Source organism: Embiotoca jacksoni, unplaced genomic scaffold (assembly GCF_022577435.1).
Source record: "Embiotoca jacksoni isolate LCO1_2020_lvr unplaced genomic scaffold, fEmbJac1.0.p SCAF_3, whole genome shotgun sequence".
Taxonomy (NCBI): Eukaryota; Metazoa; Chordata; class Actinopteri; family Embiotocidae; genus Embiotoca; species Embiotoca jacksoni.
The window spans coordinates 16,905,520-16,931,736 of record NW_027185381.1 but is presented as its reverse complement, the minus strand read 5'-3'; the positions used below and the strand labels follow the sequence as shown (position 1 = coordinate 16,931,736).

At 44.3% G+C, this 26,217-nt stretch overlaps 1 protein-coding gene across 1 annotated transcript in view; it reads right to left on the bottom strand.

Annotated features, from left to right (window-relative positions):
* frmd4a (FERM domain containing 4A) overlaps positions 1–1,360 on the bottom strand; it is a 49,960-nt gene extending 48,600 nt beyond the window's left edge. The window contains 1 exon segment of the mRNA XM_069161914.1: positions 711–1,360. Coding sequence (XP_069018015.1) covers positions 711–878 — 168 coding nt within the window. The 5' untranslated portion in view covers positions 879–1,360.
* Positions 1,361–26,217: the final 24,857 nt, after the last annotated feature.

Here is a 26,217-nt window from a genome sequence, read left to right as displayed (position 1 = left end):
AGACAGACACAAGGAACCAAAAGACACTGTCACTTTTAATGACATATTTAAAATAATGCATTATTGAAGCAAAGTTAGATTAAATGTGAAAGGCGATGGAGGCAGAGGGACTAGACCGCCTATAAAATAGTGTCTGTGTCTGTTTTGTGTGCAAGCATCCCCTTTTACCAGCTTAACAGCTTAGTTACCAGCTCTTTGATACTGACCCTAGCAACACAACTTCCTGTTGTGCATCCTGCATCCTGAACACAACAACAAAAGAAAACTATTCACAGCAGCAGCTTTGTAAAACAAAAAAAGTTCTCAATGCAGTCGATGAACTTGGCGGGAACACAGCGACAACATCTAACCCAGTTTTGTCCCTCATGCTTAATGAAGCAGATCAGTCACGTTTAACCCTGCTCCTCTCTCTGGCCCTGGTCTATTGTCTGAAGGACATACCTGGCCTACAGTACATCATCTGCTCCCTCCATTCCTCTCTTCTTCTGCCTCAACACTTTTCACACAAGTGTGGAATCGTTCATTAATAATAGTTTGCTGCATGTAAACAGACAAGAGGTAGTTGCAAATGTAATCCCTGCAAGTGTTTCTCTTAACAGGTGTGACATTATTTAGGATTAAATTGGCAATACAGGCCCAGTGCAAGAGGACTGTTTGAATACCTGGATATGCATTGCATATGCTTTGAGTGTATTTGAGGTGCAGCCTACCTGGTAAAGTGGCCTTGCAACAGATCTGTACGCGTGTGATCGATGTAGAGGCCCGGGAAGGTTCCTGGCGTGCACGCGCAGCCGTCGGATGGCTGTGGAGGTGAGAGTCCACAGCAGACCCTGCCGAGTACACACCGCCTCATCGAGACCCAACAAGAGGGCCTCCATTACCGCACTATCTACCAAGCACGCTGCGACGCGACACCTCCAAAGGTATGTACAGCAGTGTATCAGGGGGACATCCACAGGTATCACATAGGCAAATCTTTATTTGTATAGGTGAGCCGTCACAGGTGAAATCCACAGAGGCCCAGGTAATGAGATGGTATGATTAGCAATATTGTCCTCTTGATACCACTTAGCTCCAGTAGATAATAATTGGGTCATCTCTAGAGGTAAGCCACAGAGCGAAAGGGAAACACTGTGTCTTGTCTCCTCTTCTGCCTCTGTCCCTCCAGGTCCTGTGTCTCTCTGGGATTCACCAGTGTGGTGCCTCCTCAAGGTCAAACCCTGCTAGTCCTTCTGTCCCACACAGCTAGTGGTCCCTGCTGACTCCGTCTCTCTTCGTCCCTCCTCTCTTCCTGTCTCCTTTCTTCTCACTGAAGCAAAGCACGCTCTGTCCGTTGGTCTGAGCGCCACAAACACAAACATTCCCACTAAGGAAACGCAGCCGGTCTCTTAGTCTCCCTGACTGGTTGTTGTTTTTAAAGCGATATGCACTCTCACTCTGCAGCTCACACGGAGAGCAACCAGTCCTCTCACTTTTCTCTCTCGCTGTCTCCGTTTTCAATGAGAGAGGGATGTGCACACCTCGCACACACCCGGTCTGACTGGACACTGTCTGTATGCTTATCATTCTGAATCTATGAAGAAGACACACATGTGCACATTCAGGCTAAACAGGAGCATTCTTGCAATGTAGGCTTTTACAAAACGGAACTCAAACACTGACATCTGGTCTCCAAAGACATTTCTAACAGAACTGGGATTTTAGCCAGAATGTTTTTAAAAAAGGACAGTTTTCTTCTGAGCCAGTTTTCCCAGGCTGGAGTATCCTGGTCTGACCTATCTAATTCTTGAAAAAAAGAATCATGAATAATCAGCCCGTCTGCTTCTCCGCCAACTCGACATATTATCCCTGCACAGAATGTGAAAAGAATGTAAATATAATTGATTATGTCAAACTTAGCTGTTTATTTGAGACAGAAACACACGATGAATCTTGTCTTACATTTGCTTACATACACTCATTTGCAACAATGGCCACATGGAGGCAATACAAACCCCACATACAATACAAGCTGTGCCAAACCCACACTGCCTATGTGTAAAAGCCTTGCCAGTCTGTCATCAACTCTGGCTTCACTGAATGATTGATGTTTGCTGTGCTGTGTGATGCAAATGTGAAAATGATTCTGACATTGAAACACAGGCGCAGACTTTTTTCTACCTCCAGCAGACTGTCTCTAATCTTCAGGGTTACAGAGGATGTTTTATGTCAATTGTAACATTTAAAAAATAAAATAAATTGTCTGATTGGTTTTATACAGCCAAATGCTTTCATTTTTCTTCACTTTCTTCTCAGAGAGAATTAATCAATAGGAAATTCAATAACTCTATACTGGACAGTAATTATTTGCCTTCACACCAAATCCAATCTGACTGTGAGTGGACTAAATGGCCTTTCGTAGCGCACTCTGATTCATAATGAGGTTTATCGATGCAGGGGGGGTCACGCCTGTACTCCTGAGTTTGTGTTTAAGTTTCTGTGCATACAAATTGTTGTATGATGTTCATACTGCTTGTTTGTTACTGACAGTCAGCACAAACAAGTTACTGCTATATCAGCTATCGTACACTGTACTAAATTAAAATGTAAAAAAAAAAAAAAATTCTTTAGCTTTTCTACATCAAGAAATACAACAATGCATCTTTCTCAATCACTCAAAAATCGAAATTCCCAATTACGAACTAAACCTGGATCTTTTTTTAATTTACTTAACTTTTCCAACCACATGCTCCAATATCCCTCGGTCCTCAGTTTCCCACCCTTCTATTTCAGGGCCTCATGTTATGTTCTCACGGGTGTCTTGAGAAACCCATGAGGAATGTGTGGTATTCCTATAGTGTGAATTTTCCAAAATGAATCAGTAGGTTTAAGCGGAGACGCTCACCTCCCAGCCACTGTAATTTATGAGGGGTGCAAATATTTGTTGTGGTTAGGAGGGAGGCGGGAGGTTAGGTATGACAGTGCACTGTTCCCATGATTCCGTGTGTTTGCAATGTCCCGCTGAATCCTGGGAAAGGTCACGAAAGGCACCGTGATGTAAATAGACAAGGCCAGAGCATCAGCTGGCCGACTGTTACCATAGTAATAAGATGAAGAGGAGAAGACACGATAACAGATGGAATTGACAGTTGATTGTGGGATAAGCTACGTGTTGTTTCATCATTTCTTACATACATGTATATTCATATTGATGACGATAAACGAATCTCGAACCTGTGTGCACAGCTGCGAGGTCATCCCCGTCGTGAGCACAAACAGGACACTGGAACATCACGAGGGAACTTTCACTTTCTCCATTCTGTCTTCTTACTTTCTCTCTCTCTCTCTCTCTCTCTCTCCCTCCACCTCTTTCATCTCCCTATCTCTCAATCTCTCTCCTGCTCTCTGATCTCCACTCAGGCGTGTCATACCAGAGTGCAGCTAAGTCAGAGAGAGACAGAGAGAGAGGAAGAGAGCAGCGGAGGGAAATGGGTCACCTACACTATAAATTCACAAGAACGTTCTCAGCTGAGACTCTCTGGCACACAAAATTACCTAAAACAGTTGTGTACCAGAGAGTGGAAAGTGCAGCTGGCACAGGAACTACTCATGCTCTTCTTTTGCTGCAAGTTTGACATGACAGTCAGTAACTCTGCCATCTGGCTTTTGAAGGTTTGTTTTCAACACACACACACACACACACACACACACACACACACACCGCTGTCACTGCGACAGAGATTGTAAGTGACATACGTGTGTATAGACTCAGTCTGAAATTCAATTCTGATCAGTCTAGTTTAATGTGATTGTGTTAGAGGTGCGAGCAGGAAAATCAATAACATAACGTAATGTGGCTCGAGAGAGAGAGAGAGAGAGAGAGAGAGGGATGGAAGCAGGGCGCTTCTATACTGTACGTCAGTGTGCGCGGACGTATTGGCGTGCACTGAGCTTCGGTTTCCCTGGTCCTGTGTGTGCTTGGAATAATTGAAAGAAAAATACTGCGCGTGCATGCAACGAAAAGCACCCACAATGACATAAAACCTTTGAAGCATCGGGACTTGTTTGTCTCTTAAGTATGGAAGTTGACCTAGTTCGTGTGTTATATGCTCTAATATACTACACATGCACAAAGGGGTGTTCACTCAAGAAAACACAGACATGCACACACACACACACACACACTCTCTCTCTCTCTCTCTCGCTAATCATTCTCTTCACTTTGCCTAGCAGATACATATTAATGAGGATTATTATGTTACTGCAGTACACCCACGGGAAAACAAGAGACAGCATCTCTCTCTCACTTCCTAACCCTTTCCCGCTCTGTCTCTCTTTGTCACTCGTACACTCCCACACACACACGCCCGCCCACACACACGCCCGCACATACACACACACACACACACACACACACACACGCCCGCACACACACACACACAAACATCCAACATCTTCAGGAAAATCTTTACCACTTTTCACATAATTTCTCCCCAACTTTCCTTCCTCTTCTAATATCACTGTGCAGGATTCACATGCACACACACACACACACACACACACACACACACACTATGAATAAACCCCTTCATATGAGTGAGTCACAGACAGTGACTCCGTTCTCATTGAGACATGTTATCTCTGTCTAACAAAGGGCACAGATTGTACTGGGATATTTAAGGAACATTTTGGGGTCTCCACATCCTGTTTTGGGGGAGGTGGAATTTAACAGACTCCTTCCCATCAACCCACACTCCTCTTTTAATTTTCTTACTCTGTTTTGTCTCTCTCTCTCTCTCTCTCTCTTTCTTGCATGCAGTCATTTCTGAGAATAGAGAGGCAGAGAAAAATGAAGAAATCCTTCTGAGCTCGGCATGATGGTGGCAGAGGAGGACGGGAACACACAAACACACAGACGCGCACACACACACACACACACACACCCATCCATCTACTGGGGATGTTTTGGCAGAGGACAGAAGAGTCCACTCTCGCCATAGTAACCCTGCTAGCAGACTGTCTCCATAGAGAAAACACATTATCAGCAGCTCACTGCCTTCAGCCTTCACTCACAGTCAATAGGCGATCATCTCGTCATTGTTTGATCGCGGCCCGTACAGATTTACTTTGAACTTGTGCGCAGCTGTGCCATGTGTCTATAGGTCTGCGGGTTGATTTTGGACGGGGAATAAAAGGCAGGGGGGAAAAAAAAAAATCATAGCACAGAGTGATGAAAGAGCCTGGGCGGAGAAGAGAGTGGGAGTCTCCCATGTGCCCCCCTTTCCTCACTTGCTCAATAACATTCTTCCTTCTGAGCTGCCTTGGGGAAAAAAGGGGGGGTCCCTTTTCATGCCGAACAGGGTGTGGTACATGAGGGGCCTTCAGGAGCCTTTAGCTGCAGTTATTCCCACTTTTTTTTTTTTTTTTTTTTTTTCCCCCCCTCTTTTCTCATCTCTTTGTCTGTTTAATTGGGCTGGCTGACCACATCTCTCTCACCTACAATCCTGGGGGCAAGTTAAGATCCCTGGGAATCAATACTGTAGCGAGGCAAAGGAGAGCTGTAGGGGCAAAAACTACCAATTCAGATTTGCTACCAGAGGGAAGGTAAACAAATTAAATTTACTTCGGACGTTTTTTTTTTTTTTCTTGCCTTGGTTTCCACATCAACTTTGCAGCTGCTTCAATGAATCCTGACTCAAATGTCGAGACAATTAGATCAGTCTGATGAGAAACAAGCAGAGTATCCACCTGACCCACAGAGTGCCGGAGTCCAGCGCTGACCTTCTCCGTGATTGGTGCAGACAAGATGTTTAAAGGTAACAAGGATTGATTAGTATTCCTGCCTCATCACCAGCCTGGCTGCCTCTAGCTCCCAGCCCTGTAGTGGTAAATTACAGTCCTGCCATTGTCTCTTTGCACTCTTATTCTGCTCATGCATGTTTGTTTTGAACATGTGTATATGCGTGTGTGTGTGAAGGTTTCCTTCTCTGACAGTGATCCACCCCTCCCACCTTTATGCCCTCGCTCCCCTGCGGTGCCCCCTCCAACAACATGTTTCCTTGGAGAGCGATCCATCCTCCTAAAATCTGAAATGTTTTCTGTATTACACCCACCTCTCCCCAACATAAACACACACATGAACACACATGCCAGTCTTTCTCACACCCTCTCTTTGTTTTTTTGTTTTGTTCTTTTGTTCTTAATTTCACAGAAAAGAGCGCAGCAGCTTAATTTAATAGCTGGATAACAAAGAGAGGATAATCCTAATTCAGCCTGCTCGCAGAGGTAATCTAAACAGAAAACATCCCTTCAAAGAAGCTGTTTTAAAGTGTCAACATCAACTGTGCAATTTATCATCATCATATTAGAGTGTAAACACCAAGTGTTTCCCGAGGATCTACAAGCACTTCTATCCCATGTTGTCCATGCTGATACACTTCTTTCACGTGCTGCCAGTTCTACTTTCTTAAGAATGCAAGAGGCAGAGAAAGAGGGAATCACAGGTAAGAAGCACAACATGTCATGTTGTGAAGAGTTGGATTTTTATGGAACAACAACAAGGAGTAGAAAATAAAGGTACGGCAAAGCCATGATTCGTAGAGTATCAGGGGAGTAATGAAGTTCCTCTCCTCTATTGTTCCCCAGTTGACGAGGCATGTTTTGTTCAAATGTGTCATAGCTGTTGACCGTGAACAAAGATGGCTATGTTCTCCCTGTTACTCAATTAACTGTGATAGAAACCGACATCCATCAGACAGCAGCGACGCAGACGCGAGACGATTCATCTGCATTAGATAAGTGACAGGGAATAGATGAAAAGAGTGGCTTCTCACTCTGCAATCCGGAAGGTAAAAAGCAATCTGGAGGATCCGGTTTTAAAATATCTTTCAAAAAGAGTTACTGAATGCTAATGGGTTGGAGGAAAGTGTTTAGCCAGCAGGGATGCGCACCCACTAACCTCTGCATGTTCACCAGGAAATGCTGAGGGATGTGAAAAAAAAAAAAAAAAAAAGGCTCTTAACTTGATCTAAACTCGCAGCAATAAATTTCCACTACAACCTTCCACTCTGCTACGTCAGCTGCTGATTATAGATACAGATTTTATCAATATTTTTTTGTGCGATGTTACCCCTCTAACAAAGCTCGTGCAATTGCATAAGTCGGAGATTGGATGCGAACGCAATGAGTTATCTAACATGACAAGTTGGAGCAGGACAAAGCTGCAGCTGTGTATAGAAGTGAAAGTATTTTAGTGGCTCAGCAAGGACATGGAGAGGAAAGTCATAACCCAACAGACAGTTGACATTTATAGAGCCTCTGGTGTAGAAACCAGTAGATCACGGAGCTTTGTTCATCTGCCATCGCGGAGAGAGGAACGAGTCAGACAGCCTGACGATTTACATTCACCTTTTTAAAACGCCTTTGTCGATTTATTGAACACGTTTCTCCCTGTGCACTTTGACAGATAACTACTTTGAAAATCCGACACAATCGCTGCCTTACACAGCAAGCTGATGCGCATCTATCTGGTCATTTTTTTTTTCCCAGCACAACCGTGCAATAATGCCAGTGAGTTTATGCAAATCACAACAAATAATCCCCCTTCAGTCTGTCTGCACACTGCTGGTTGAAAGAAGAATGGGAGGCAGAGAATGGGAATGCAATCAGCATAGAGAGACGCTGCCTGTATGTGAAAACCTGCTTTTCTACATTAATTAAGGTGATTTGAGAGTGTGTGTGTGTGTGTGTGTGTGTGTGTGTGTGTGTGTGTGTGTGTGTGTGTGTGTGTGTGTGTGTGTGTGTGTGTGTGTGTGTGTGTGTTTCAGCAGTCAGTCAACCAGTGGCAATTACCTCTCTCAAAAGGACAGTGAATATTAAGCTTCCTCCAATCAAGGGCTATTATTTCAGCCAGCCACATAGTCAGATCACAGTTTATTGGTTTACCAGCTTCTATACAAGTTATAACACACAACCTTTGGATATGGCAGACCTGAAAACATCAGACGAAGATAAACCTCATGCAGTCTGAAAACTTTGCTTCCTCTGGAGTCTCTTTCTTCAGCACAACTTGACCATAAAATGTACTTTCTGTAAAGGAGCCAGGTTGCGTTTTTTTTTTTTTTTTTGTTTTTTTATCCACGTAAGCTGTGTTGAAGCGCAGGTGCACGTCTCGGCTTATTAGCACGAAAGCTGTTTTCATCTACACGCTCGCACTGTGTAATTTATGATCGCATGTGTACAGTATGTGTGCGTGATGCGTGCGCTACTGTAATCCTCTGTGTACACGTTAAATCAAAGGGGAAAACTACAAAGAGAGAAAAAAAAAGCAACTCTCCAAAGGCCGGGTAGCATTTAGAAGACGAGACACGTTAATGAAACTAAAGTCACGTTGCATCAGGTGCGACGATTGAGATGTCTGTTAAAAGGGAGATTCAACTCTGTGTGATCCTTTAAGCACTTTATGATTTGGGGGTATGGAGTTTGGAAGAGCTTGCAAGCATCTCTCGCTCCTCACCTGAACCCACCCCCACACACACACACACACGCACGCACACACGCTACTTAAACGTGATTCACTTAATTCCAGTGTACCTGCAACGTGAAATTGGTGCTGGCACGCTTCACAGAATGAGTGCAATGAGGAAACACGCAACTACAGTCACAGCTGCACAACGCAGCTTTCTCGTGGTGTAAACAAGTTTGCTGAGGAACACAAGAGGTGAATCACCTGGCAGGTCACGGCCTGTCTTTACAATTGACACGAGGGATAACTTTGCAACACGCATTCCACGTCTAAGGCCTCGCTGGAATCTGTTATCTTCGTCCCTCGGTCCACACCCACCAGACACACAGACACGTTAACACCGAAGCCTCTGATGCCCGGCAAACAAACGGACTTCATCGCTTTATATAATAATAATAAATAATAATAATAAAAAAAAGTCTGGGCAGGACAGGATTCAGCATTTTTTTTTTTTTTTTAAATCAAGCTGAGGCTGTGTGTGGCTTTTGGTTGATAAAAGGAAGATAACGGATGTCTCAAGTCCCGTTTAATTGCGCGTGACAGTGACAGGCAAACAAGTTGCACTGAAAGGCAGCTCTCCCACAGTGAGAGTTCCTTCTAACCTTGAAGCCGAGGACGGCAGTGGAATACATTAGCAGTGACAGAGACAGACTGAGAGCTGCAAAGATTGACAGACTCAGACTGACAGGACGAGAGACACAGAGAAGTATTGTCCACCGTGGAGATTAAAAGCTTTGCTCTTGACTTGCCTTCCACCAACTCAATTCTAATACGGTTCCGTGGATTAGCCAAGAACCTTTTTTTTTTTAAATCCCACTTCCACACACAACAGCGCGAGAAAACACGATCACACACACAGAGAGAGAGAGAGAGAGTCAAAGTCAGAGAGTCTTACCCTCTCTCCACTGTTCCTCCGCAGAGTTCCCACCGGCAGTTTAAGCATCAGCCGGCGGGTTCTCCCGGGCGTCACTGCTCCCTGGACCACCATGTTACGCTCCAGAGTGTGCGTGTCCGTGGGCGTGTGAGCATGCGTGCGAGAGTGGGTAGTGGGTGTCCTCGCCGTCCCGTCCAGCCTGACAGCTGTGGTCCACGCGGGCTTGCGCGTGGGTGTGTAACGAGTTGCTGGAAGTGAGCGATGTTGGAGTAGAAAGTCCCACGCTGGTCCTATGTGCCTCTCTCCGCTTCCGTCTCCCTCCGTCCTGAAACGCTGTCCATTCTGCTGCGCTCCGCTCCGCTCCGCTCCGCTCCACTCTGCCGCTCACGAGGTGAATGAGTGTGTGAGCGTGTACGGGACGGAGAGGGAGTGCGCTTTTGTCTCTCCTCTCTCTTCTCCTCCTCTCTCTTCTCCTCCTCTCTCTCTCTTCTCCAGCTCCGGCAGTTTCCCCTCCCTTCCCCGCATACTCACTTCCTTCAGTTGGGGGCTTAACCAGGTCACTGGATTAATGTGACGTTACAGCTCTTATTAGCATACGCACTTGTGTCACATGATCCAATAATAATTGTGCGTGAGCATATATATATATACCCCCACCCAAACACACACGCGCGCGCACATACATACCCAGCCCTTACAGGGGATCACGTGGGGAACCTCAAAGGGAATATGGGATGTTTTGCCATCTGGTAGGGAGATTATCTTTGAAATCCCACATCCAGCTTTCGCTCCCTGCACTGTCTGGACCAGGACACAAAGGGGGAATACACACACACAGACACACACACACACACACACACACACACACACACACCCTTGCAGTCAAGCATGCACATTGATCATGAATGCAGATTTTCATCATACTACCACTTGGTTCTTCATCTATGCGAAGACAAGTGCGGAAATTGGCCTGATTTTTTTCTTTTTCACAAAGCTCTGCTGACAGTAGTGGACTTTCAGTGGCCGAGCTGTGGCCCTACGAGGAGGCCTTTGATCACGGTAACTGCAGCCACAGAGAGCCGCGGCGAGCTGGAGCCCCTTTCAGCTGAGTCAGTCCTCTGTATCCACCGTAGTGGTCTTTACATGTCCATTAAAGCTATTGGATTCATGAGTTACAGCTGCACCTAGTGACTTACTGTCATATTCTCATCACCACTCACTGCTGAGCTCTGTTTGGTTCTGCACATCAATACTCGGCTGTCAGCTGATTAACTAAAGTGAATCGACACATACATGCGCGCACACGCGTATAAAGATGTTGGGTATGCAAATATACACGCATACATGTACAGTATGTTGGCACATTAGACAGCAAATATTTTTGATAGGTTTGGATAGCTGTTGTTAACCACTATCGCTGGATTGTAACCTGTACGGTTTAGCTTGGTTACCAAAGTCATGAGATGATTTGATGCTCCATGACGGGGTATAAAATCAGTTTAAAACCACCAGTCAAAATGAGCAAACCAAACAAGCCTCTTCCATCCCCATATCATTTCTATAAGTGAGGACTCCAGACGGCTTTAGTTACATAATACTGTATATGTAACACACACACACACACACAGAAACACACACATTGTGTTAAAGCCGAGCGACAAGCACACAGGAGGAAAATCATCTGCAGTGGTAATCCCCAGTAAGCATTATTTATTCAGCACCCTGGCCCACATCAGTGTGTGAGTGACTGCGGCCTACATGAGAAATATCAGAGGGCTATTTATAAACTTAAGTCTGCGGACATCCAGGTCTTACGGATGATATATCGGAGGAATTGTAAAAGGAACCAAAAGACACAATTCATTTCCGTCTCTCTGCTGTGCGACTGGTACGCTGTGCGATGTGTGAGCTTGATGTTAATTCAGATCCTGATGACTGAGATTAACTGCCACTGCTGATTCCGGTGACAAACCCTCGCTGCTTTCATAGGGATCTCTATGACACCTTGACAGCGAGATGACAATACGCTCTCCTAATTGAACAGTTTAAGTACGGTTTGTGTTCTTTTGTTCTCTTCCGCGGATGTTTTTTTTTTTTTTTTTTTTTTTTCTGTCATTTTAAAATTGATTAAATTCTGCTTCCTCAAATCCACGGAGGTGATAAGCCCTCATCTTGACAGGAAGAAAAAAGAAAAAAAAAAAGAAAAAACATCATGTTACTCTTCTTGATGCCTTAAGCTAGATGCACAATGACCCATTTCAGTCAACAAGCGCACAAAAATAAAGGCGAATGGGATTTGCACCTTGTAATAAAAATATGTCAAAACACAAACATATATAAAACGGCATAAAAATACAAGAATCTAGCAAAGATCTGGGAGATTCTGATGTCCCTCGCTACACAAGAACCAGCTGTCCCCAAAATGAACCAAAAGCTATTAATACATTTATGGAAAAAAAAAAAAAAAAGAAGAACTGTAGATAAGGAGAGAGCGTGTAAGAAAAGAAAGAGAAATCATTATCGAGTTATGAGAGATGATAATGAGGGAAACAAAACAGCTGCGTGTCTGCTTAGTCTTTGTTCAGAGTTGGAATAAAAAAAAGAAAAAGCAGTGGTTCTTAAATGTGGAATCCTAGCATTGTAAATGCTGGGATGTCTGACTCATCCCTATGGTCCTGCTCCTCACTGTGTGTGTGTGGGTGGGTGGGTGGGTGGGCGGAGAGCGTGTGTTTATGGAAATGTCCTCTAGTTGGACTCTCTCTGCATCCCAGGCAGGGTGGGAGGGGGCTGAATGTTTACGTTTCAAGACTCTGCAAAATTACAAAGGGTTGATTAACACCAGCACTGCAAGCAAAACAGATAAACGGTCATATAGCGCGGCTAAACAAGTTCCACCCCGATAGCGTAATTCAATTCATTTGTAACCGTGTGATCCCGTACGTGCTTTCTACACCAGTGTTGTTTTTCTTCTTTCCCTTGAAAGTAAGATGAATGCGGGGGCCACCCACCCTTCATCAGGCCAGAACCAATCATAATGACTTCTCCACAGGGGAGCATCCACTTCGATTATCATCCCCTCAGCAGTGTCTGTGCGAGAAGGCCTGGGAAACACTTTTGTGTGTGCGGAAAAGGTAACGGATAGCCTGCGAGATATTTTCTGTTTTTAGGGAACGGACACATTTCTGTGAGTCACTGTGAAAACTGGGACATACAGTATTTGTATTTTGAAGAGATTTGGTGGAACTCTAGGACAGGTTGTCCTGGTCAAATCATGTCCGCTCAGCTCACATCTGCTCATCCTGCCGAGAGGTGACTGTGTGTGTGTGTGTGTGTGTGTGTGTGTGTTGTGTGTGTGTGTGTGTACATCTGCTTGTGTGTCGTTCAGTATGATTAACGTTTTAGGCTCTGTCACCAACGGAGTGTCGTCACACTGAATGTGTTCATAACCTTGACGAGGCAGACATTGCCTCGAAAAAAAAACCTTTGTCTCAGTGGAGTCCACAACCAGACTCTTGCACTGCTATTATACAGTCGTCTATGCCTTGATAGAATTAGAATATATCATTCCAATGGGCCAATCAGCAGTCTATTACGTGGGTAGCAGAAGACTTGAATGGGGTGCTGGATGTGCAATTTCGCCCGGTGAATAGCGTTTAAAGCTTCTGAATTATTCACCCAAGTCTACTGGAAAGCCTCTGCGTGCGCTGCGCCGGTTCACATCAGAATCTGGACCATACATGTGATGGGAATTGAAGGATGAATGATTATGGCTAATGAGTTCATGGATGTGCCCATAAAAACTGGATCAAGTTGGAGATAATTGTCTTTTCTCTATTTATTTTGGTGATTCAGAAAAGACTAACGAGGCAAGTAAATGAGATACATCTGATAGCTAAAGCTGACTTTATTATTCAAATTGAATTCAGTCTTTGGAGGTCCCCCCCCCCAAAAAAACCACATCATTATTCTGTTCTACATTTTTAGATTTTTTTTTTTGTTTGTTTTTGTCAACAAATCCCATAAAATCCCACAAATATCAATGAATTGATTCTGATACTGATTAACAGCGTGTAGCCAAACTCTGATGTAGTGTATTCCTCTTCTGTTGCCTAAAAGGTATTAAAGACTCCCTCCTGAGAAAATCAGGTTTTTACCTTGTTACCATGTCCATGTGGTGTTGTTTATACAAGAACCATAGCCTGTATATAAAAGTGGACGTAGCTTTCCAGTCTGAAAAATGAGGCCAATGTGGAAGTGCCTTAAACTGTCATACCACCGAGTGACGCTAGAAGCTGGCTCCTAAAAAGCCTCCGGCTCCATAGACTCCCATTAAACTGATCCCATGAAATACAAAGTCAATAAATTTCATTTTGGTGTTGCTAGCTAATGTCACTCCTTCTTATTAGTCTTATTTATCAGAAAATAATCCCTCAAAGACCTAAAAAAAAAAAAAAAAAAAAAATCATGTTTTTGAGTGCAAGTCTGTTTGATTGACAGGCCTGTGGTGCAGTTGGGTTTCCGCTATCGATGGGCAGGGCGTAGTATCGCTGGGTTTTCAATCAGACCGAGTCAGATCCACCCTACGCTCCTCCCCGCTCATCCAAATATGGTCACACATATTGAATGAAGATAAAGGTGTAGCGGAGTTACATTTAAGCCACTTTAAGGCTTTAGGGGATTTTGATCTTGGCCAAAAAAAAAAACAACCTTTGTAAAATAAAACTTTGTTTAACAGCAATGAGTTTTTAGGCCATGTTTAAGCAATGCCAGAGGAGAAACTTTAAAACACGCAAGTCAGCCATCACTGAACTATGGGAGAAATTATGTTTTTTCATTACTATGATCACTACCATGAAAAGGCACCGTAATAGTCCCCAACAAATGAACTGTGACCTGCTTTTAAGTAACAAATAGTCCTCCTGCTGATTGACTCAACATGGGTAGGGAAATGAGAAAACACCGAGAGGTGGACTGACACGTGTTCGGTTTGGTCTTATTATGGGATTTGTTGCCAGTAAGAAAGATATAAGGTGAGACAAAGGGTAAGGTTGCGGGAATATGCTCTGAAATTTGTACAAAGTTATGCCTTGGTCCTGAGACGACGTGACTCCAGCCGCATACCAATCAATACTGAGATCAGATCAATTCAGATGGGATGACTAATGCAGGGTGGAGAGAGGGGGGGGAACAAGAGAAAGAGAGAACGATGAGGGGAAGACAGAAAGAGGGAGGAGGTCAGCTTTCTAAAACTGAAAAAGTTGGCAGAGAACACAATCATTACGCAACAGAATATTCCCACATAATACACCCAGTCAATAGCTTCTATCTGAATCAACACATCTACAGCAAAGAGTCAAGAGTGAATAGTACACAAGAGAACAAGTTGTGTGTATGTACATACTGCAGACACACGTGCTTGATAATGCCGTATTGTGGCGAGGAAGCTCTTGGTATCAGTGCGTCACAGTGTTTGTGGTCCTGGCAGACTGAATGCTTTTTGGACCACAAGCCCTGTGAGGCAGAGCAGCTCTCCAGAGATATAAACTAGTTCTTTACAGAGGACAGAGCTGAAAAGAGCAAAGCAGAGCAGTGCAGTACAGCTGTGATGGAGACACTCTCGTCCAGCTGAGGTCTTTTCTGACAGAGGAGACCAGGGGGATGGGGCAGAGAAGAAGGGATGTGGGAGGAAGATGAGTAAAGAGGGGATGTTTAGGTTTGCCTCTGGGCCTGCTTCTCAGAAGTGTTTGTTGGGGGAGAAGATTGGGAGGTGGAGACATTTGTAGGGTGCACGAGGAGGAGAATCAATTAAACTACACAGAGATTGAATGCATTTTTAATCACAACGCTTCACTTCCTGATGTGACTGTCAGCCTTTGTGCGAGACTGTGAGGCATCCTCGCAAAGAGGAGCTGCCGTCTCCCCGTGTGTCCTCCCCTCACAGCTCAGCAGACCAGCAACACAATACACAGCAGCTTTGGCAGGAGCCGATGTGACGCCACAAACTGACATGTTACAGCAAACAGGAAAAAAAAAAGAAATCCAATCAGCAGATACAGATCACGTTACTATTTTATTCATGTCAAATGCGGCCATGAATTCAGAAGACATTTGAGTGTTGACCTGAAAAATCTACAGTCTCTACAAATGACTCCGCTTAGCTCCCAGCGAGCAGTCGAGGCAACAAAACAGTGACCTCCTTTTCTTGTAGTAAAAGAGGCTGTAAAGGAAGTTCATTGCCTCAGATCCTCTCGGCTTTCCTGAATCATTCATATGCACTGCTGTGGCTAATGAAAATAGCACTGCACCCTTGAAAATAGCTGTACACTCGGCTGCTGCTCACAAGCCAATGAGCGGGATAGATAGGGCTCTGGAGGTCCTTCTCTACCGGAGGATGGAGAAGTGCTGTCATTATTCTAATGACCCTTAATATTACTCTAATGACCTCAGTTTCTGGGCTTAACTGTCTTCATTTAGATTCATTGAACAGACTCGGCAATAGAGTCAATGCTTGACAATAGTGCTGGTGAGTCCTGTGACTAGTATTATGACAAAATGTTTTCAGTAGTATAAGATGCCTGCTCCATGCTACTGTCTACTGCTGGTAAGCCTTCCCATGAAAGTACCTACTTCACTCTGCCTCTACTTGATGGTTCACTGAAATATGCCTCTTCTTAGCTTATGTCTGCATGTTTTGTGTGTGTGGGGGGGGGGGGGGGGGGGGGGGGGATGCATGCGTGCGTGCATTGAATGTGATATGTCAAGCAACCAGATTGGAAAGAGTGCAAGCAATTTAAATATTTCTCATTTAAGTATGCAAAGTGGCCAGATAACCCTCTGTTTTCCAGCCTCTTGCAGCAATTAGAGAAATAAATAAGCAGTCTAATTAGGATGCTGAGAGGAAATGTGGAGGAAGGAAGCTTTTTCCTGACGCCCTTTTTTTTCTTTTCTTTTTTTTTTCCATCCCACATGCAGTGCATGAATAATCCAAATCCTTTTTCTGGCCATAAACACTAACACACACTAATCTTTATTGCCTCAGTCATAAATCACCTATTGGAAGTATGAAAACAACCAAATCTCCACAATAGGTTGATGGTTTCAAGCAGCAAATCTCTGCATCTATTAGTGAAATTTGATGCTGTGCAGCAGTGGATTTGAGCGTTGATAGTGTTCACTGCAAGCAGAGTGTATCTCAGAAAAGGGCAGATTACAGTTCCCTCCGACAGATGCCCGTGCCTGTAAACAATGTTAAAGGGAAACAGCAGCTTAACGACCAAACTCATTACAGCAGCCGGCAGATCAAAGCAACCAGGGATTCTTATGTCACATTTACAAAATGTGTGCTTGTCTATGAAGAGGTAGACCACTTATGCCTGCGTGTGCATATGTTTGTGTGTGTGTGTGTGTGTGATGCAGTGTAGAGCAGTATTTCATTCCCACAGCCCCAATGCTTTGGAAACCACAGGGGCCTGAGTAATCTACCTCTAACCAAGCGTCACGGGCAATAGAAACATGACTATCGCATCCATCAGGCTTTCCTTCTCCTTCTCGGCCCTCTTTCATCCCTCATTTCCTCATTCTTAATCCCCACTTCCTGCACTTGGAGATTTCATTCATTTCTAATCAAAAGACTTATAGCTATCCGCAGATAAATATGAAGGGTGCCGACCACAGAAAGCATAAATAAGCACTGTACCTAGATTTAATACTTTGGAGTTAGTTGGATGAAAGCTCCTCACACGCTGAGCTAACATTCCCAAAGTTTTAACTCACTGAGCTCACCCTGTGTTGAGTCATATATAAGGCTGTTCTGTCCAAGTTACATTCCTGGTCAGCCAGCTTAGTCCCTGAATCTCTCAGAGTCTGATGCTTAATCAGCATGTTTCTTTTCTGGGCTAATTAATGAGAGAGCAGCTGGAAAAAGGCATGAACATATGTTGGCCTCTGGTTTCCAACTGCAATTATACACTGGAGAGGTCACCCATATGAAACACAGAGATAAAAACAGAGGAAGGCAAACGAAAGAAAAAAAAATGTCAGTTTTAATTTTTTTTAAATATTGAGATTAAAAACCGAATAGAACAAAAGAAATAGTGCCCAAACTTACAAAAACGTCCATAAGCATGTGTTCCAGGGTCACTTCTAAGTCCTCGAGACGAGCTGCAAGAGTCATCGTTCAACTGATCAACGAAACAAAATTTACTACAAAATTCCTAGGCAAAATCCACTCTTATTCCAGAGGCTTTTCTCTTTCTCTCGTTTTGTGTGCGCTCAGGGGACGTTGACAAACGACTTAAAGGAGGTAGTTACGCCATGTCAGCAATATAATATCCCATTTCTCCAACTAGTTGTGCCATGACAGCTTCTAACAGTCCAGCTTAATTTGTCTTCACTCTACTTTCATCTTCCATCCAGGGTAGCTTTCCGAATAACCAGAAACAATCCAAAACTGATAGACAAAACAGGTCTATTTCCAGTAAGTTTGGCTCCAAAAACCGTCTGGGTTCCTGATCAGCGGTCCAAAGCTTCACAGAAAGAGTCCCATCAGAGTGCCTCGATCGCTCTTGACCAACCTGTGACTACCGACGAGGATTCGTGACTAGAGTCTTGTAGTCCCCTCTTCAGATGAGTTATGATCCACGAGAGAGATGAAAACACTGACGACTCCCTGGCAGAGGGAGGGCAGAGGGTGGGTCTCACTGTTCTTGTTGGGATGAACAGAGGAGGAAGAGAGGCGCAGGCCTCATGGGGGAGCTAACGTTCAGAGTAGCTACTATGTGATGAAGTCATCTGGTTCTTTTTTTAAATTTTTTTTATATCTTTCCATCTCATATTTTCTAAGTTGTTTGATTTGTTATCTCCACCCTCTTTTCCCCTTCCCCTTTCTCCCTCTCCGTGTCTTTTCAGGTCTCCGTCCACAGTGGACATCTTTGTGTGGACGGAGAGCCTGGGGCAGCTGATGCACAGTTCTGGGTGCTCTTGGCTGGGGTCATCCTCTCTCACACAGGGCCTCTCATCAATGGGCCTTTGTGGCAGCCTCATTAAGGGTTGGCCCTGGATGCTGAGGCTCCCATAGACACACGGGTGGGGGTGGGGGGTGGGGGGGGAAACAACAGCGATTATAGCCTGGATCTATGACTGGAAGCTTATGTAACAGTTGCAGGGGAGGGGTATGGGGTTGCAGAGGACAGGGCATGTGGGGTAGAGGGCTGATTGGGAAAAAGAGGGGTGGCAGAGGGGCAGTGATTCAATGAGAGGGGAAGGAACGCAGACTAGAAGAAGAAGGGAAGCAGGGGGACGGAGGATGTTAGTGGGACGTCCATGGAGACGGGTTGTTTTTGTTTTTCTGGCGAGTGCTGGTGGAATGTGCCCCCCATTCTCTCTCAGTTAACAAGAAACATGAAGACTGGATCATGCTGAAGTTAGTTTAGCTGGGCTGTACTAATAAACAGAATATGACTGTATGCTGTAACAAACTGTAAATAAGGCTATCACATTGTCTCACAAATAACTGCGATTAAAGATTAAAATGTCATTTTCTGTTCATTTACGCTACTGTTGTAGTTTAAGCATAACTATAGTTTAATAACACATACTTCATGAAGAAGAAGAGCCATTTATGGGCTATGGCGTTTGGCTTTGCAACTACATCCATGATGTTAATGCAAATAAATGCTCATCGAAATACGATCGGTGGAACATTAAAAGGTAGGCACGATGAGAGAAACCGATGGTGGCGCTAATTCTCCACTAATGAGCCATTGGGGGAGGGGGATGGGGAGCACAACAAGATGACGTCATTAAAGGAGTGCAGTCAAACCTCGAACGGTGAAAAAAGACGTGGAAATAGTGATTGAAATATAACATCGCTGTTAGTTTTATCTAGCTGAATGGGAACAATTCTCACAATTGTGCAAATTGATTGTGGTCAGCTCAAATAATCGCAATCAGGCGATTGTGTAATATTTTGTGACAAGCTTAACTGTGAGGAGGGAGACAGTCACCACATTTACATGCACACGAGAAACCATGTTGCTGCAGAATTCAGGCCTCTGTAATCAGAGAACGGGTTTATGCTGCCGTAATGTAGTTAATTTAATGTAACCATTAGCTGCTGTACATGCAGCTGGTCTGCAATCAGATTTATCTGCCGTTTGAATCAAGGCTGGGTTGTAATAAGTATATTGTTGCGTCAGAAGCAGGTTTCAGAGGATTTTTTTTGTAATCTTTTTCTTTCATCCCACCACACTGTAAACAGCTGTCTTTGTCATATGCATGGTATATAAATCAGGTTTAAAGATTGTTCAGCTTTTAACCAGATTTAGATATCGGGATGCACTATTCTCTTTGTCCATCTAAACTGGTAGCCACATCTCCCCTTCTGTCCCTCCACATCAAGCCTCTTCCCTCTTTTCACTCCTCATTTAACCTTTTTCTATCTGCTTCATCTCGCTCTTTCTCAGCCTCGCTGCGTCTCAGAGACGTCCCTCTCAATCTTGTTTCTCCCTCCTGTCCTCCTCCTGCCCTTTTCCTAAGCCACACAGACCTGGAGCACCGATGACCTTTTGCCCTCTGACCTCCTTTGGGTGTGCGGTCAAAAGGAACAGCCACTCATCAGTCCTCACACCAAGTCTGTAGTCCCAACTGCTGGGGTGTGACCGAGGCTGTAGCACAGCCATGATTCTGTGCACATGCATGTACACCCGCATTCACACACCCGCCATAAAACGTACCACCGGGTGTTAAAGAGTGTTCATCCATCAGGTCTTTGTTGCCCTCAGGAGGCTGAAGTTGCTTCTGATGCCGCCTGCTGTGAATATGTAACACCTGACCATTAGCTCCGATATATCCCTCTAATTCTCATCTGCATGCTACTCATGAATAATAAACACGCTCTAGCACGTTGAAGATGGACAGTATATGCCCACTAAGACTTGTGAAGGGGGCGGCTTGCGGAGTCTGAGTGCAGCGAGGAGCGTAGAGAGCGGCGGGTAGTCTATCCAGACCAGCAGTCATCATTAGTGAAGAGCTTAACCCCCAACAGAGAGACAGCGCAGGACAGCGTGTCCCGGTGAGGCTCCTGCTTGGCACGGCTGGGGTTAAAACCCAGATTTCTGGGTGTAATCCACTGTGTGTGTGTGTGTGTGTGTGTGTGTGTGTGTGTGTGTGTGTGTGTGTGTGTCTGCGATGGTAAGTGAAGGCAGTGGAATGAATGAATTGCTAGTGAAATGTTTACAGCAGACATCTCAGAGAAAGCTGAATATCACCTCACATCGTATAACATTGTATAACACAAAGAACACGTTATGTTCCATTACATACAAAGAGAACATCCACGCACAACTCGCGTGCACTTATGAATAGACACACACAAACACATTAGTGCGTAATTTACATAAAAGAGAGAGTCTGAACTGCCAAGCTATTGTTACTGCACAGATAAATGTGTAATTTAGGGATCCACTATTTCACACTTCCTCATATACATCATGTAAATAAACAACAATTACTTTACAGAGTTATAGTTACAAATAAAGGTATAATGATATGATGGACAATTCCACAAATGATGTGTATTTGCTACACTAGCTGTTGTTATAAAAATCAGCTTCACTGCTCACAGTACCTTAAGATGAATCACGCTGAAGCAGTCGAGGTCTGAGGTGTTCTTCCATCTTTCACCACCACCAGTTCCCTCCTGAAAACTGACCGTCCCAGTAATCCAGTAAACGGCAGGGACCCCAGAGTGCTGGCTACAGCAGCTCAGACTGTGCATCGCAAAATTGTCCTTCACACACCTCTCCGTTCTGAGGACAGTTTTGCTCTTTAAAGGCAATTTTCCAGCGAGAGTAAAGACCGTGTGTCTGCGTGAGCCTGATTGATCACTAAGTCCACCTGGTGTTGAAAATAGGGATATGTGCTAAATCAAACTCCTGGCAGTCTTCCAAGTGGGAGTGCGCACACGCACACGCATACACGCACACGCACACGCACACACACACAAAGGATATCTATTCCAGACATGTTGATAAAGCCTCTTAAGCACCTGTTTGCATCTAACAGTCTAATGGGTTTACAGTCTTCACACTAGACATGTAGGTGTTAAAGTTTGCAGAGAATGCAACCCACTGCACTTTACTTGCTCACGTGTCTGGTCGAATGACCTCAAATGCTTTTATTGACCCACTAAATATCAAACTGTGAGTTATTATCCCTGTGATGCATTTTTTTCTACTCGTACAGCACTGCCTGAAAGCTGTATTAATGACCAATCTTTATATAATGTGTATCTGTTTAGGTCAGTATTTTCATCACTGCTGACATTTGTTCCGTCTTTTCTTGTATTTTTCATCTCCATTCGTCTTTTTTTTTTTTTTTTTATCAGCCTCCGGTGAAGGAGGACAGTGAGTGCAGATGAAAGTGATTCTGCTAAGTCATTCTCTGCAGCACTGTTAGTAATCTGATTTTTTGCTGTGTCACTCTGCACCCCAAATCTGTCATTCCACATTACAGTGAGTGGCTCTGTGATATTCGTGTGCTTCTCTGGATGCAGGTGTGTGTGTCCCTGGAAGTGTGCATGAGTGTGTGTGTGTGTGTGTGTGTGTGTGTGTGTGTGTGTGTGTGTGTGTGTGTGTGTGTGTGTGTGTGTGTGTGTGTGTGTGTGTCTGGAAAGGCCTGTGAGGAGAGAGGCAGGTGCACTCTTTTATCTTATGTCATTCTTGTTGCAGTAAAAGTCACCTTGGATTTTAGACCCATTCACACTCAGACCAGAGAAAACAGGTGAATACAGAATGAAAACAGTATCTGATACGCAGGGGAATCAAAAGGTATCAGGCAAATACACATACCTTTCACCTTTTGTAAGTTGGCGGCAGTTTGTACCCCTGTCCTCCTTTTCCGAGTACAAGCCTCTCAGAGTAAGAGGATGTCCGAAAGACACGACTGAGCAGACAGAAAACGAACAGAAGCATATTTTAGAGGCTGGTTGTATGAAGGCGCTGGATTGAGTCACGCTCCTGCATTTTCTGCCCCAGTAAACTTAGCCCACTTTACCCAGTGCCGAGGAGACTTCCCAGCCTACACCATGCACAGAAATAGACACAGACGCACACATACCCAGCAACACCATTAAGTGGATAAGAAAACAAGGTTTCTCCAACACTGATTTAACAATTAACACTGTTTGGCAGTGATGCCCGTCTGCATACAAGTCTGCACGACTTTTATGAATTACTCCAGCGTACCAAACGGCACACTCGCATCAACTTGGGATCAAGACATGCACGTGAGTCTCCGTCCCCGAAGTCCACACACGATTAGGGATCTGATTTGTGGCAGCGTGAGTGTTAAATGTTTGATGATACGGCTACATATTTCATCTTTACAGGCAAGATCATGGGGGGGGATGGGTTATACATGATCGTACTCCCAGCGGAAAACACTGGGACACTGGGTTTACACATTTTAATGTGTGTTTGTATGTGTTATGTCTGCGTGCTTTCATACTGTGGACAGACAATGGGAAATAGGCATAGATGACATGTGGCTGCAAGTAGGAATTTTTATAAGTGATTGTTCACAGAATGTCATTCGGACATTTATAAAAACAAAAAACAACAACAACAGCCCTTTAAAAAGATGTAACTAATGAAATCAGACATTTTGCTAAATTTTTTTTTTTTTCGGGGGATTTCTGTGGAATTTGCTGTTGAATGAGAAATTGATGAATCGTTTCAGGCAGCGAAGGTTACTACCGTAAACACATAATGCAAGTTTTTCTGTATTGCTCACACTCTCATTCTTTAGAACCCTTACCTCAGACACATTTGTCTTCATGCAGGATGCAGCTGTGCTTATAACTCTGGTAAACCTCTCAGTCTGTCGTAACTCCACAACTTGCCTTCTTTATAGACAATGAATCATTAGGATCCCTGAGGCATGCAAACCCCAAACTAACTAAGTATGCGCATAAACAAATACAAAGAGGATGCACCTGTGCACACGCACACACACACACTGACATACTCGCATTTCCTCGTTCCTCTAATGAGCCAACACGAACTACTCATTCTATAACCCTCACCACACATGCAGGCCTTCTCCCAGGAGTGCAGTAACCCAAGCCAGACTGTGCCAGCTCCACCTCTTGCTTCAGGCATGGGGCTAAGCTGCTTGTTACTGTACAGATGGGCCCCACACCTATGACAGGTGCGCCTGCTCCTCTGCTACCACGCAAGTCGATGGCGAATGCTTGCCGAACGACTCGCGCAGATTGTCTTTGTTAACGTCCAGACGGGGAAGGGGAGGAGAGGGCCTGGGTTCTGGGAAAGAGAGACGTAATTTGAGGAGATCATCTCCACCTCCATGACATGACTTTAGGCCGTTCTTCTAATCATTGCGAAGGGAATCACGACAGTGCAGCTTCAGTTTATGGTTTTACATGTACTCATTTAACAAGAAGTGACTGTCAGCTACCACTCTGTAAATCTTTAAGCCGATACTTAGGCCTAATTTGTGCCTGTGCTGTCCAGGAGAAATGGATGGGATCGAAGAATGATCCAGAAAGGCAGTGGGCTCGCAGAGGGGGGGGGTAGCTTGACCCCCTGGGGCCATGGCTCCTCCCTGCTAGACAGACCAGGCACCTCCTACCCTTCTCATGTCTTTGTCCTTGCTACATCTCCTGGTGTACACCACAGTCAGAAAAAAAAGATGTGCGGTGACAGACAGAGTTTGATCACTCCCAGGTTTCTCTCCAAGCCAAGGTCCCGTCCCTTGATATTTACCACTTATTTATATTCAGCTCACATTATTGCCATGGGAACAGAGGTGCTGTTCAGGCTACAAATGGGAAGAGAAGCAAAAAGAGCAAAAGTTGGGCACATGAAAAATGAAGGACAGGGAGGATTTGTTGGGGAGGGAGCATGGGGGGGGGGGGGGGGGTAAATCCCACATAATTGCCCCTCCAGTAGACAGCAGGGGTAATGGGACGGCAACTCGGTCACTGACACAACTCATAATTATTAATCAAGCTCAGCCTTAAACATATGCTTCCCCCCCTTTCAATCTCTCAGTCCCTCGCTGCCCCCCCCCCCCCTTCCTGTCATTTTCCCTCTCTTGATTTCACTTGTGTTTCATGATTTCTGTCTCTTACCCATTCATTGTCTAGTTCATGGACAGCCGGAGGAGCAGGATGAGGTCATTAATTATATACCTAACAGTTCCCTGGTCCACACACACACACTTACACCCTCCTCCTTCCCAACCTGGTCCCCTCCACAAGCCCTCGTGTCGCTGAGAAAGTTGTGGTGACAGATGAGAGGAACTGTGGAGCTGTCCGGTAAAGCTCTGTGTTTATTGGAGCCAAACGAGCAGTACTCACACAGCAGCAGAGCAAGAATCCACTGCTCATTAGAGACAAAGGTCTCTGTTTATTGGCTTCATACATCAGGCAGAAGACAACAAAAAGAGAGCTAGGAGCATCTGACAGCCACAAATCTTAAGCAATATCAGGAGGGTTTTTTTTGTGCTCTTGTGCTGATGGTCACTTATGGCTGTGAAGAGAATCTTATGACCTTCATTTTACTTAAGGAGCAACAGGAAGAAGTACAGACACCACTTTAACCACAGGGCCCACAGGACCTGCTCCCCTTCAGCTGGGCTCTCAAGTGCTGAGGCTCATTATTTAGAGGAGCCTTGAGCAAGGCAAGGAACATCATCACACAGCACACTCTGGTGGTCAGAGTGTAAAACGCACCTCACTGATTAAAGAGCTCCAAATAGTGGACAAATGAACAGAAAACAAGCTCACAAAGGGATTTAAAATAAACCAGAACACTTACAACACCTCAACTACATCCATGGAAAAACTAACACTGACAAACGGGTACAGTAGATGAAAGCTGAACAAGAGGTGGACTGCTTAACAGAAAAGTTCCAACATGCCTGTTCCCACTGAATTTAATTGGTGCCTCAAGGAATCAACAAACGTTTGTCCCAACAAAAGCTATGCTATGATTTATAAAGACAGTAACAATGCAGCCCTATTATTCTAAAATGGCTTGTATTGAAGACCAGCGTAGATAATAATACCCAACATCCACCTGCACCCACTTTAAAACTTGTGGGACCACATTCCATGTAAGATTGATGGTGTTGTGAATAGAAGGAGTTGGCTTCACCATTATTATCTCCTATTTCTTTGTGTTATTACGCAATTCTTTGGTTGTGTTTAACTTCTGCACAAGTGTCAACATGTATTGTAAGGATGTACTGTGTGTGAGAAAAATAGCCAATGATAGGAAGCATATAAGAGTTGGTCCCACAATCAGCAAAGGGTATTTACCCTTTTTTTTTTTTGTAAATCATTATTTACCAGATGCTGTTCTTGTATCTTTTGTGGGTGTGTCTTTTAAGTATGTGTTAAGTGTATTTCTGTAATTGTAAACAACCTGAAACAGAAGAGCTGAATCCAATAGTTTTCCAAATGAAAAACAACTGTATGTGTCTCATAAATATACATTATATTTCAAATCCGGTATGTCAGACAACTTGCAACATACAAACAGAGCACACAGCAAATAACAACAGCTGCTGCCAAAAACCAGGCACATCCACTCACAAACACCTCTCGACATGTATTAATGGCCTTAACTCCAATGGCAGATGCTCACATCTGTTCAGAATAAAACACACACGCACACATGTACAGACGCAAACACACACAAGGGTGAGTTATAAATCTGACACGAGTCGGCTTTAATTGTTCTAACAAGCCATAATAAGAGCAACGAGGGTCAGAGAGACACTTAGGATGATGTAAGTATTCCTAGGAGGATTGATG